The following is a 14698-nucleotide window of genomic DNA, read 5'->3' as shown; positions in this document are numbered from 1 at the left end:
TTTGCATTTGCTAATAGAAATGAGAAATCTGTTCAGAGCAAACCTAGTAGGTAGATGTAATATCTTTTATAAGAGAAATTGATTTATTTGCAAAAATTAGGCAAGCTATTGTGTGCTCAAACTCTTCTTCAGGTAAGCAGGTGTTCTTGGGGGATGAGGAAGCTGCAGGTTTTACAGAAAAACATACCCTGGTACTGCAGGCTTCAATACTTTCTATGTGCTACTAAATGCAGTGTATTGTGGTTAGCTTGGAAAGCTACAGTTTCTATTTCAGGTCCAAAGAAAGGCTTTGGTCTTGAAATGCTCTCTATTGTTTCAAACTATGCCAGTTAGTCTAATGAAAGGTTATTTCTTTTACCCAGAAACGTCTCACCTGTTCTCTAGACTAGTAAAAATACCATTATCTCTATCAGTGACTATATTGGCAATTATGGTTTTTAATGTATGTTTTTTTCAGACTTGTAATTTGTACACAATATCTCTGTTAGAGAACAGCAAATGATAAATTTCTGACCTACTGGGTAATTTCAGGTGTGTTAACCTGCACTGGAATGGATATTAGAACGCTACTTAACATTTTTGTAACTGTCGAGAAAAGGTTGATGCAAAATATGGTTATTTTAATACATTTCTTAGACATAGATGTCTAGTATGCATGTCAGATCTGCAGCTAGCTTGAAACTATTTTTTTCCTTCTTACACCATTTATTGTAGAGTAGAAAGTAGTTTAAAAAAAAGGATAATCCAACTCCCAGATTGAGTTGAATGAACTACCCACATGAATGAAATGGAGAAACTGCTTCAATACTTAACCTGATTGCAGTATGTCTAGCTGCCAGTGCAGTTTAGTGCTTTGGCCATTACTACAGGCTGAATGTTCTTTCCAACTTTACGGTGGGTTGTCACATGAAAATTAATTTTAAATGGATATGTTTTGAAATACTTAGCCTAAATAAACATCATCTTGAAGTTTAGAAGTGTTTTTACAAATCAAACAAGTTTATAGTCATCCTATTACAGAGCTTTTCTTTTAGGCATGCAGTAGCATCAGTTAAGTATGAAGACTTTTCCTCAGAGGTGTGATCCCATTTTTGAAAATACCTAGTACATCCTTACCCTAGAAAAATTTCAGGTCACTTCATTCCACTGTTAATTTGTGAATAACTGAGAGAAAATTAGCCAGATAAAAATATTTGAGCAGGCTTCAGTAACACAAAAGTGTTGTGAAAATTAGATGAGTGTCCTCTGTGGCTGAAATTGATACCTAAAGAAAGGTGTAAGAACAGGACAAGGATATATGATACTTAATGTTGGTACTTTCTATTCTCCAACCATTTGCACTTTACAACATTCCTGAGCCAAATGTGATTTTAAGTGCTCCATAAATTTCTCCATTCTCTTTTGTACTGCAGTAAAATTTTGTTATCCAATACCCTGTATTGATTTAAATAAAGATTTGCCAGGAGTTTCACAGCTTTAACTACATGGTATTTATTCCTTTTTTTGTTTGTGTAGTTTTTTTAAAACCTGTCTCCTGCTGGCTGAATTTCAGATACAGATGTTCTAAGAGTGACCAGTAGACTGCTAATCTTGATTCACCCTTTCCATGTCACTCATGGTTTTATCTCTCATTTGCCTGTGCTAAGGGTAGAAGCAATAAACTATAGTGATTTCTGTACTAGTAATCAGGCAGACTCTGCTTTTCACCTTGCTTTAAAAGCTGATCTTCATGCTAGTTTTCAAAAACAGATTTTTCTTTATTGTGTTCCAGTATATTTTTATACAAACTGCTGTCATAATAAAAGTATTTGGGTACTTGTTGATTAACAGATAGGATAAATTTAACTGGCTTCTAGTGAATTCTGCTCAACCATCTTTTTAATTCTTTTTTGTGGTGTTGTTACCAAACACTTCTTGTTTTTTGAAGTAATTGAACTAAGGAATTAGGAGGTGAAACCTTCTAAAACACCCAGCATTAGTTAAACTTTTCGGGCATCTTTATTGTACGTTCAATGGCATTATTCTCTAATGCTGGAGGTAGAGGTGTATAGGGTTTACCTTATCAGTACCTACCTTTAAATGATAAGTCATGTACCTAACTCCAAGTACTTTTTTTGAAAGTGTGATGAGTGTACTGCCTTTTTTTAGTGAAATATGTGCCATACCTTTTCCCTCCTCTCCCTACATATTTATGCCTCTCTCTGCAGGCTGCTTAGGCTGTGGTACAGAAGACAACAGTGTGAATACACACATACCGAATGCAGTTGTATTCTTGAACCTAGAAAATAAATCAATACACCTGCACAGCACACTATAAAAAAGGGTTATGATGATAGAAATAGAGAAAGGTTAGGGGAAACAACCAGAAATATTCTCACATGCAATAAAGAAATAATTGAAAGAATGTACTCATTCTGTTTTCTCCTTGTGAGAAGAGATAAGGATCAGGCAGAGAGAAATTCAAAACCTCGAACTTCTGCAGCAGAGATTGTGGCTTGTCAACCCAAAATGTGTGGATACCTTAAGGGCAAATGGTGGCTGAATACAGATGGTTGATACATATGGTTTAAGGAAACTTTAATTCTAGCAAAAACTGTTAGCAGTCACGATGAACATGAAAATCTTCAGCCATTGTGATAATTTTTTTTCTACAAGTTACTGCTTAGCTATTCCAAGCTATGAAAATATAAATGTAACTTCAGTAGACATTAGACTGGACAGATGTTCATTTTTGAGGGACTACTGCTTCCATTATTTTAGTGATAGCATTGGCACAGCTTTTAACATGTCATCAGTGTTTCTAAGATAAGCATCGGTCCTCTATTTTTTTTTCAGGGTTTTACAGTGTGGCCTGCCAAATAGCTATTGCTCCAGGCTGAAAATTTCAGTGTTTCTTATCCAAAGAACAATTTTGAAATCACTGTGGTATTCTGAAGTATAGTAGCCAAAACACAAACTTACAAATTAGCATTTTAAATACCGTTTAAATGCTTCTGTAACTCAAAAATCCTGTTTTAATTAAAACTTCAAATTTGAAGTCCATAATTCATAACATCTAGAAGAGTTTTAATTGATTAAAAGCATCATGTTTGTTTGGTAATGGGTAATATTTTCAAAGCATGAATCATCCTTAGTATATCATTATAACTTAAAATAATAATTACAGGTAATAAAGGAATGCTATTAGGGTTCTTGGCCAAAAAAAAAAAAAAATTATTGAGAATTGTACTTCTTTTATGTGGCAGGGTAATACTGTGAACAGGAACCGTTAGAATTGCTTTGTATTACTTTGTATAGAAAGTTAGTTATACATTTGTTTAACACTGAAATAAGCAACAGACTGTCATAGATAAGGTTTTCAGAATAGTCTCACATGAAGAATAACCTTGGGAAACCTTTTTCTGTTTGTGTGAAACTCAGTATAATAAACATATTTACATGAGTGCATTAGCAGAGGACTGGATTTGATGATTCAGGAGGCTTGTTCCAGTCCTGTGTTTCTGTGGCTTACAGAAATGAATGTACTCAGCATGCAGACGTGTTTCCATTATATTCTTTTGGCTACATGAGGATAATTATGTAAAGTAGATATATGAAGAAGTTATTTGTAAAGACAATCAGTGCTGGAAATACTTAAAAACTAACAAACAAAAAATCTCTTTTTAAAGGTTCTTTTTTGAAAAATGAGGCAGCGAGTCATGATGTATCCAGGCAATAGTGTATCTTCTTTTTAGATCATGTGTTTTAGGCTTGGAAGTCTTTAATTATTGGAGCTTTTACCCTTGCAGGTTGAAATGTAAGATGCAGCAGCTTGTACTTCAAGGTACTACTGTAACAAAAAGTCACTGCTGTGGGGTATTTATTAGTCCTTTGTGCTGTCTTGTGTGATAGCAGGGTTAGTTCGATATAGTTTATTTTTGATTGAACAATTAATTTTTGTTTTATTGGGTTTTTTCTGGCCTTCTCACTATGCAGGTGAAATTGCATACATGGTCTTTTTATTTGATTGTCTTCCTGACAGGCTTTTAAGAAAAATGGTCTATAATTAGTATGTCTGCATTTACCTTAAATTCAGCTTCTTTTGAGGTTTCTTGGGCATGAGGAGCCTCTGAGAGACCTTTTTTTAATTTCCTTGCCTGTGTATGGATGAAGTTCCTCTTCCTACCTCCAGTATCTTATCCGCCCTCCCTCCTTTCTTCCTGCATTCTTCTCACTGGTGTTCTTCCTCGTGGCCTCTGTCCCCCTGCTCTGCTCTCCCTTGCTCCGCTTGAGCCTGTGCCTCAGCAGCCTTTGCTTGATCCCTTGTGTCCTGCCTGCCGCCAAGGCGAAGGAAGGAAGATTGAGTCCACGTGGCTGTACCATAAGTGAAGTGCTGGCTGTAGCAAGCTGGAACAAACTTGAGCTGAGAGGCAGAGAGGAGTTATTAGGTGTAGGACAAGATTTTGAAGCTTTCATGTTCTGTATGTAAGAAGAATGCTTTGGAGCAAGGTAGTGTGGTGCGTTATGACGGTGCAGAGCCTGTCGTGGTATCACATGCTATGGAGTGCTTGGATAGGCCAACAATGTGGCGTGCAAAATGGTTCTTGACAAAGGGCTTGGAAGTACGGGAGTGCCTCTAAAGCCAGTCCCGCTGCGGGGTCTGTTCATGTCACTGGCATGTCCTGTTTGTCCTTCAGTAATGAGTGCTTGATAGTTTTGTACCTTCTTTTCTGTCATAAGCAAACAAATTTGCCATGTAAAATTCATTCTTAAATTACGCCCCAAAAGCCATAACCTGTTGTTTGAAAGAATTATTGAAGAAATAGAGAGACAATGGTTAAAATACTTATTGTAATGTCTGTCAGGTAGATGCCATACCAGTATATGGAAATGTTCACATCTGTGCCTCTGTTGAATGAAGATAATGTTTTTAATGACTCTTTTAGCCCTTTGCTTTGGAGACAGAAAGTAGTATGAGTTACCTCCCTGTAGCCTTCTGCAGAAGGCTGAGCTTTTTACATAGAGCAATCACTATTAAAATTCCACAAAATTTATGAGTAACCAATATTGCATTAAGTACTACAGGGGCGTCTTCAAACACATACCTAATCCACAAATTGGATATGGTTTTCAGGAAGCCAATAGTATTAAAGTACTGTTATCCTCTTCAATGTATGCAGTTTAGGAAATTGTATGTTGAGTGATTTTTTTGTTTGTTTGTTTGTTTTGTTTTGGTGCCTGGGAGGGCACACTCTCTCAACATTCTTATGTGAAAAGCAATTTAAAGCTGTTTTAAGTGTGTGTTACTGCACATCTATTACACTTTTATGATTTGAATCTTTAAATCAGATAATGGTTTTGATAAGATACATACTTGTTGAATTGAGGTTTGTAGCCACATATTCACATTGTCGGTTTAAATGGAAATGCCTAATTATTGTTTTAAATGGTAATGTGGTCTGCAATACACTTACTAAATACAATTCCTTCTTACAGTCTTTTGAGGTGTTGAGATACTGCTTGCAAGAATGCCATGTCCAAAGGGGAATAAATATGAAAGATTACTTTAACCTTGGGAAGCTGTTTTTTTTCTAGTCACTTTCTATTACCAGTGAAGAAAGATTTGGCAATCTGAATCCCCAGGCGTTGGTGGGAGAAATCACCTTTTTCTGTTAGTGATAGCCCAAGCATTCCTGATGGTTAGCCCCTCTGGACTAAAGTTAGTCTGTGAAATTGCTCTCCATGTTTATATGTTATGTTTCAGTTAACTAAAACCATTTCCTTTAAAAAAACCCAACAAACACACACACCAACCCCGCAGAAACCCAACAAAACCAAGCAAACAAAACCCACAATCATAACCAACTTGGATAAACAGGGAACTCCAGTGTAGCTTAACCCGTATATGTCCATCCAACCCAATGAAATGCATCTGAAGGTGCCAAGAGAGTTGGCTGATGTCATTGCAGTGATACTATCATCTTTGAAGGATCATGATGAGTGGGAGAGGTCTCCATTAACTGGAAAAAAGCAAATTGTGCACCCATCTTGAAAAAGGATGAGAAGGACAATCCAGAGAAGGCAGTCAATCAGCCCTATCTCAGTTGTTACGAAAATCATGGAGTTGGTCCTCTTGGAACTTATTTCTGGGCACACGAAGGAGAAGGTGATTGGGACTAGCTAGCGTGGATTTACCAAGGGTAAATAGTACTTGACCAATGTGATTGCCTTTTATAATGAGATGAGTAGATCTGTAAATGAGAGAACACAAGGGGGTCACCAGCCTTGACTTTAGCAAGGCTTTTGACCTTTTCTGCGACACCATCCTTGTGCCATAGTCTAGATCGGTGTACTTGCTGGATATGTAGGAAAACTGGATCGTCAGGTGTAAAGGGTTCATATTCTACCTGGAGCCTGGTTAAAAGTGGCATTCTTCAGGGTCTGTCTTGTTTAATACCTTTATCGGTGACCTAGAGAGGAGGTGGAATATGCTCATCAAGTTTGCAGACAGCACCAAACTAGGGGGTGCACTCAATACCTGCGAAAGTGTATTCAAAAGGACTTGGCCTGGAGGGATGGTCTGATAGGAATCTCTTGAAATTCAAGGATAAATACTATGTTCTGCTTCTGGAATAGGCTAACCTCCTGCAGTGGTACTGGCACCTTGATGGTGATGAAGACTTAACACCATTCTGGTCTGCATCAATAAGAGCATAGCCAGGATATTGAGGGAAGAGATCATTCCCCTCCCTTTGGCACTTGTTGCAAAAAAGCACTGAGCAACATGGTCTGAATTCAGTGCTAACCCGGCTTGGAGGAGGAGGTTGGGCTAGGGGACCTTCTGAGGTTTGCTTCCACCTGAATAATTCTGTGATTAATTTAAATTATATTTAAGGTTCTCAAAATGTGCCCTCTTTTGTGTTCAAGTGTTCAGGTTGTTACTTTCAAACCTTCGTGTGTAATCCTGAAGGACTGCTCCAGGAGTTTCAGGTATAAACAAAGACATTAAATATTAATCATGATAAAATTGTATTATAGCAGCATAGTAGGGTACGATACAGATCTGTGCTTTTCTTTTTTTTTTTCCAGTGATATTCTTGGCGTTCATTCCTTTGAAACTTTGGAAAATTGGTTAATACTTCTTCCTTGGTTCCTCAGAGTGGGGATAGTACATCCTCTTTGTCGTCCTTTCTCACCATGTCATCCTCAGTTTTGAAATCTCTAGTTCTGCTTCTGAGCCCATTCTGTGTAAATCTGTGTCTTTGCAGAGTGAGGAAGTTATTATTTTTCCAGATCACTTACACTGTGTACAGATGCTCCCTTTCTTTGTAGGTCCTTGATCTCCAGCTGCACTGCAATACAAATGTACTTTGATACATGAATTTCTCTCTGCTTTAGCTAGCAAATCAGTTAATGCAGGTTGACTGTAGCTGGAGCTGTGTTGCCCGTTTGTTACAAGCTTTCAGTGTCATACCCCCTATAAATGTTTTTGCATTGAAAGGCTCTTCCTGAAAATCACTAGTTGTAACTGTTAACCAGTTGCATGCTCATGTTCAAACAGAGGTGACAAGCAGCATCTTCCCCTTTGCCACAGATGCTCTGTCACTATGCTGGCTCATATTCCAATGGCCTTGTGTTGCTTCATAGATAATAATGCAGACCAAATTGTATTTGTATCCTTTTCTCAAATGAAAAGTAAAACTTTAAGGAGTCCTGGAGTGTCTGACCTTTTTGTTACAAATACTTAAAGGGACACCAGTAATCTGTGTGTGAGATGACAAACTGAAAGGGAATTATTTTGCGTGGCTTCTCCTCTGGCTTTTGTTCTGTATGCTTCACCGCGTTTTGGACACAGTCGTTTTCATTGATTGGTGAGCCGAACACATCCTTTCACATGCTGTGCAAGATGTTTTGGGGTGCAAATACACTGATTAATCAAGGAAACTGAAAAGCGAGACGAATATTGCAAGCACTAAAAAGAAAAGTCAAAATACAAGGGGTATATGTAGTTGTTTGGGTTTTGTTTCCTATTGGAAGAGCAGTGGTGGAGCTTGCCAGTGCATTAAATTAGTAGGTGGTAACTCGTATGGTGTATGTCATGGTTTGTTCTATAATCACTTTATATTATGTCAAAGCTTGCCATTAGCTGACCTGCAACCTCTTCAGGGATTGAACAGTTATTTCCCTCCTGTACTAATGTCATTTGTAGTTTCTTTAAAGCTTGCCTATTTCAAAATCGCTTTAATTTTGATTCATCTGGGGATTAGATCCACTGTGAAGTAATAATAATTTGAAGAATTATTGTTGCTTTCAAGGACTTATAAACTGGTTTTCCTCAGCTGAATTCTTGGATTTAAGTGTGAGAAATTGTATAGTGTTGCCTAACACTTTTGTATTCACAGCTTGCACAGATTTATTTCAAGTGCTAGCATTTTTGTAACTTTCGGGAATAGAGACTGCGACATTTTCAGATAAATCTGTAATATAAAAAACTGAAAGCTGAGCACTTCCAGTTTGCATGCTATAAACTAATTAATTGTACAACGAGTGGTTATGTTCCTTAGTCAATGTTAGTGGGCTTCTCTCAGGGTTTGCTGCAGGGAAGCTGAGCAAATGAAAAAAGGCAGTAGGACAGTGAGCTGTTGTAGTTTTGCAATGGAAGTGTAACTGAGGTTCGTCCTATCTCCTAGCTGGTAGAGAAGAATTCTGTAAATGCTTCTAATTTATCATTGTGGATGGAAGTAAATTAATTTTATGACTAATTTATCACTGTGGATGCAAGTAAAAAATTTTTTAAGTTGTAGTATCACAGGTTTGCTGTGAATTCTTTTGCTTTCCCTTTTTAGTAATGTTTCTAGTTTGCAGCTAGTTTTTTTGGGGGTATGCTTTTTTAACATCTAACTTAAAAAATTATTGCATTTTCCACTCCAGACAATTTAGAGGGCTGTTATTGCTAAACTTTCCTGTACTTTAATTGTTTATTGCCTTGTTTTAAATTTACATTGCTGAATTTTGATGGTACAAGTGCCGCCTTACCAGAACTGTTAGTGACTGTTGGAAAAGCACAATGCAGCACATGCAGTTGTGTTCACACAAAGCGAAGAATAAACCTCTGTCTGTGAGTGTTCATTGATTTCAATAGGCTTTTCAGTAGCTCTGCATATTACAATTCTTAGCACCTAGAATACATTCATATTCATTACGGCAGTACAGTTCAGCCCCTGCTTGTGACTTGATTCCGCGCCCCCCCATCCCCTCTTCTACCAGAGCATGAAGTAGAGTTATTTTTCTAGTACTAGTAATGTGTTCTAGAAGATGTTACAGCTCTTTTCTCAGAATGATTGAAAACGCATCTTTCAGCTTCTTCCATCTTGTAAGAAACATGTTAAATACTAGAAATACTTAAAGCTTTTTGGAATCTTTCATGATGACCCTTGTGGCTGTTGAGACTGTGAGGTGCTGGGCATGTATGGCATGCAATCGTTTGTATGAACAATTAGTGGAAGAACTAATTGGTATGTAGTAGTGCCATCTTTTAAAAATACGAATACTTGCTTCTTTGTTTGAATGTACGAAGGATGGGGGGGACTGGTTCTTTGGATGCTAGATATCTGTTTAAAATGCTTTTTTGTTTGCTTGTAACTTGGCTTTATTATTTGAACGCTCGTTTAAACCAAATACTTTTCAGTAGTCTGCCCATATTTTATTGTAAGAAATTGTAGTTATCTGTCTCTTGAGTTTAGACTTACTGATGTAATAAGTGTGTTTTTCACTTATGCACATAAACAAAAATAGTCTACTTGAAAATAATATTATAAGAGGGTAGCAAATGATTCCTGTTCCATTCACTCACAGCAAAATCTATAATTGGGTATGATGTTCTTTGCCCTTATCTCTAACATACAATTAACATCCCTATGAAATGAAACAGGCTCCTCTTTCTTTAAAAAAAAAACAACAAAAAAAACATTTGACAGTGTGAATTAATTGGGCCCATATGTTTATTTGAAAGACTTCATGTTTAAGATATCTGATATCCCAATAATGAGAAGTTCAGATAGCTATTTAGTTTGAGCATTTTATTAATTCATTTAATGTTAATATATGACATATTACCTTTGTAGATGAACCAACTAGTCCTAGTATTGACCATGATATTGCACACATTCCTGCTTCTGCTGTTATTTCTGCATCTGCTTCTCAAGCACCAGCTATAACAACTGTTCCTCCCAGTCCCACATCTCCAATCCCTTTAATTCGGCGGCAGCTTTCACATGATCATGGTGAGTGTTGGTTTAATTTTTTTTTCATGCAACTTTTTCCTTTTGCGCTCTGGAGAACAGGAGTGAAAATTGTAAACTCTTCATTGCTTAAAATAAATGGTAAAAATGTGATTCAGGTTCCTACCTGCTCAAAAATTTCTATTTATTTGTAGAATCTATCCGGCCTAGTGTCCTGGATAGCCAGCCTGCCGCAAAAACTGAGAGATCAAAGTCATATGATGAAGGACTGGATGACTACAGAGAAGAGGGAAAATCGTGAGTTCAGGAAAAATATCAGTTAATTTGGAGATCTGTTTTTTAAAGTATATAAAATCTCATTTTAACATTTGTTTTTCTCCCAACAGATCCATTAAGCATGTATCTAGTTTAAAGGGGATTAAGGTAGGTAAATATGTATATAACAACTCCTAAATACTACACATATTACTGCAACAATTTGTATGAATTACACAACTCCATTATACAAAGTAATGTGTTAAACACAGACATGAACTTTATTGGAATTGCTACTCATCAAATTGTTCATGCTGTATGCAGCGCATAGGTAAACATGGTCTCTGTTTTTTTTCTAGGCTCACCCACATAGTCCTTGATTTTCATTTTCCTCAGCCTCTGTAAACAAAGCATATCTATGGGGTGCTTTTGTAAAAACTTAGTAATGAGAGTCTAAGACTCCTGCAGTTTCTCAAAGTATTCTTGTGATGTGTAAGGTCACTATTGTTGTATGTAAACTTCAGAAATTATATTTTCCCAGGAGGATATTCCTAGGGGCATCTTTAAAGTGAGAAATATCTTGAATGTAGGGATTGTAAAGAAATGTGTTTAGAAATACATTGTGGTGTTCTTTCTGTGATGTTTTCTTTAGGTTGCAGACAGCCAGAAATCTTCAGAAGGCTCTGGTTCCCGAAAAGATTCTTCTTCAGAGGTCTTTGGCGATGCGTCCAAGGAAGGATGGCTCCATTTTCGTCAGCTTGTTACAGACAAAGGAAAGGTAGCTGTCATTTTTTTGTTTTTTAACCTAGCACAAATATTACACTGGTGAAAAACTAAGATAAGAAACTGGAAGCCTTCCTGTTTTGCTTTTTTAATTAATTTTTGGGGGGTACGAGCATCAGTAAGGCTGGCAAAATTTTAGACCTGTTAGAATATTGACTTTCGTGAATTCCTCAGCTTCTTTTACAGACTGCTTTCTAAACTGTCTTAATTTTACATTTCAAAGCATCTGTGAAGTAAATTCATTTCTAATGACTAAGTTGTAAGAATCAGTCCCTTGATAATTGTAGTTTGTGACCTTTTTTCCTTTTTGCTAATAATGAAAAAAGCTGTAATTTTTGTGAATGTTGTGGAGTTAAGTTCAAATTATCCTTCTGCACAAGTATAGGCCAACACTTAAGGAAAATTGGGAGTCTGGAATTGCAGTGGTGTGTAAATGTGAGTCTGTCTTGCATGAAGTTTAAAAAGCATGGGCAATATTTTTTGCTATATTTGTGTTAATGCCCCTGTGAAATTCTAGTCACGTTCTGTTTCTTGCTGGTGTCATATGTGAACACACACTTAATGGGCTGTCAGGGAGGGCAGGCTATTGAGCAATTCATTCCTCTAATGGAGAGCAATTATTGAATCCCACTTTTGTGTAGTCTTTCCACAGGTCATTCTTAAGAATGGTATAGGTAGGTGGTTAGTCTTTCTGTTTAAAACTTCTGGAGGTAGTTTTTTGTAATCCAGAAACATTCATTGTAACGCATAGCAAACTAACATATCGATTGGCGTTTTTCAGCGAGTTGGTGGGAGCATTCGGCCATGGAAGCAATTGTATGTTGTTCTTCGAGGTCATTCACTTTATTTATACAAGGATAAAAAGGAACAAGTGACCCTGTCTGAAGAAGAACAACCTATAAGCATCAATGCTTGTTTGATAGACATCTCATACTGTGAAACCAAGAGGAAAAACGTATTTAGGCTCACCACATCAGACTGCGAGTATCTGTTTCAAGCTGAGGACAGAGATAATATGTTAGCATGGATTAAAGCAATACAAGACAACAGCAACTTAAATGATGAGGTAATCGTGTAATATGTAACACAGAAGCCATAGTTCTTGTCTTTGAATTAAAAATTGTATTTTCTTTTAATTAATACTTCTTCAAAAGAAATCATTTGCAATTAAACAATAGACCAAAATGTGTACAGGAACATGCAAGAAAATGAGGTGAAAGGCAAGGTAACTGAGTAAATAAATTGACTTTAAAAAAACCTGACATAGGCAGAGAGTAGACTTTTGAAATAGATGAATTAATATTATTGCTGATTTGACTAAAGATACACTTTAGGGATTTCTGACACATGAGTTTAGTATAATCTTTTTTTAAAGATAATTGCAGGATTAGAACCAGTGTGTTCTGTTTTCAGACTTGCATTGCAAAGTGGTGTGTGCAGTGGTACAGTGTGGGTTTCTCAGTAGTTAAAAAGTGAAACTTTGAAGGATGACTGTTTCTCTGATTAAATGTTGATGTTTCTATGAATTAAAAAGGTAATGCTAATTGCAAAAGGCAAACATATACTATTGTACATAACATATCAATATCTGTCCCAATATTGTCCTCTGCATTTTCATTTCAATGATGAGCAACTGAGGAATATTTTTGTCTGTGGTCATGTACATCTGCTCAGATTTGAAATAATTACCCAAAGGAAAATGGATTAATAAACATTATTAGATGGATAAAAGCACATTTGAATTCATGGCTGTTTTACATATATGTGTAGCAGTTATTAGTTATATAAGTACTGTGTGCACATAAGATTGGATTTTTCATAGTAGGGTGTGTTGACTTGCGTGTGTTCTATCTAAACTTACTTTCAGTTTAACAGGATTTGAGATTGTATTGCTTTGAAACAAAGTCTAAATAGCAGCATTTAGTTTGTAATTACTCACTTTAGTGTTCCACATGGTTTTTAAATGTTCTGTCCTTATTGTTCTCAAGGACTGCCTGTTAGATTTTTATATTTTTTTTAGTTGTACTGAAATGTTAATTTTTCATATGCAGTATGTTGACAGGAAGAGTTATTCGTATTCTGAAAGTAAAAAATATTTGTTGTATTTTATAAGATTGTAAAGTAGATCTCAATTTGTTTTATAGGATACTGGTGTCACTAGTAGAGATCTAATTAGTCGAAGGATTAAAGAATACAGTACAATGATGAGGTATGTGAATTATATGCTGCCCGTAGTTTTTGTAGACTTCTTATCTAGCTTCTTTTTACTGAAGTAATGCATCTTATTTCAGTTCTTCAAGCAGCAAAACAGAGCCATCTCCTAAAACACCTCGCCAGAGTCTAAGTATCAGACAGACTCTGCTTGGAACTAAAGCAGAACAGCGGACCCAGAGTCCACATTCTCCTAAGGATGAGTCTGAAAGGAAGCTTCTCAGTAAAGGTCTGTATGTGACTGTCTGAGCAGTCACTTTTGATCAACCACTTTCACACAATGCAGTCTTGAATTTAAGCTCTGAGTGAATTCTGTTTTATGTTACTGACAAATGTCCATTTGCTCCTGCTATGGTACAGATTATGTAACTAAATTGCAGATGTTAAGTAAATTTCAAATCTGCTGAAAGAATATTTCCAGAAATACTTGAATAAGAAGGAAGTACTATTGTATTAGGCAACTTGCAGTACAGGATAAATGGGAATTGTAATTTGCTACATGAATTGTATAGGAGAGGTAAAGAGAACAACTGAACTTTTTAAGTGTTTGAGTCCTGTTTGGAATGATTTGGGAATGACTAACATCTGGTAATTTTTGAAAGAGTGAGTAGGTCTCCACAAGTGTGAGCATAGCTGTATAGTTGCATAGGTATTTTGTGCAGCACTGTGATTCAGTAGAGACTTAATCTTACTTTACTAAATGTAGATTTTAATTTTTTTAAAATGTAATTTATGTACCTTTAGTCTTAGAATGATGAAATTCTACAGTACCATCTAGCTACTTGCTTTTCTAAATCAGGGGTGTGAGTATGTTCAAATGTATCTTTTTGAATCATAGAAGAGTAAAAGAAGGTATGTTTAAGACAGACTAATGTTTAGTGAGTTGTTGCAGGAAGCTGGGCCAGTAAAAGAGGTAAAAATGCAGTGTCACTTAATCTTTGCAATCTGTTACCTGTATTCACAGTAGGTTTTGTGACTTAAATGTTCTTATTTTTCTTCTTTATTTCCTTGTTTGCGTTATACGAACAACAAAAAGATGAGACAAGCCCACCAAAAGACAAGGGAACGTGGAGAAAAGGCATTCCAAGCATTATGAGGAAGACATTTGAAAAGAAGCCATCTGCTGTAGGAACATTTGGTGTTAGACTAGATGACTGCCCCCCAGCTCATACCAACAAAGTATGGAAGAAGTTTTTCTTTCCATTGTGATTTTAAAATATTTTTTGTAT

General features: G+C 36.3%; 1 protein-coding gene across 7 annotated transcripts in view; it reads left to right on the top strand.

The window, feature by feature from the left end:
* The window catches only part of ARHGAP21 (Rho GTPase activating protein 21), a 125172-nt gene that overhangs the window by 98875 nt on the left and 11599 nt on the right, over window positions 1–14698 (top strand). For 5 of the 7 annotated variants that reach the window (XM_030008519.2, XM_030008518.2, XM_030008517.2 and 2 more), the window contains 8 exons: window positions 10104–10262; window positions 10415–10517; window positions 10607–10643; window positions 11128–11253; window positions 12040–12324; window positions 13403–13467; window positions 13550–13698; window positions 14500–14648. In XM_030008519.2, the coding sequence (XP_029864379.1) occupies window positions 10104–10262; window positions 10415–10517; window positions 10607–10643; window positions 11128–11253; window positions 12040–12324; window positions 13403–13467; window positions 13550–13698; window positions 14500–14648 (1073 nt within the window). The remainder of the gene's footprint in view (window positions 1–10103; window positions 10263–10414; window positions 10518–10606; window positions 10644–11127; window positions 11254–12039; window positions 12325–13402; window positions 13468–13549; window positions 13699–14499; window positions 14649–14698) is intronic. The other 2 variants (XM_030008515.2, XM_030008521.2) reach the window with 1 other exon arrangement.

The sequence above is a fragment of the Aquila chrysaetos genome, chromosome 3 (genome assembly GCF_900496995.4).
Source record: "Aquila chrysaetos chrysaetos chromosome 3, bAquChr1.4, whole genome shotgun sequence".
Taxonomy (NCBI): Eukaryota; Metazoa; Chordata; class Aves; order Accipitriformes; family Accipitridae; genus Aquila; species Aquila chrysaetos.
This window is presented reverse-complemented; position numbering and strand designations above follow the sequence as displayed.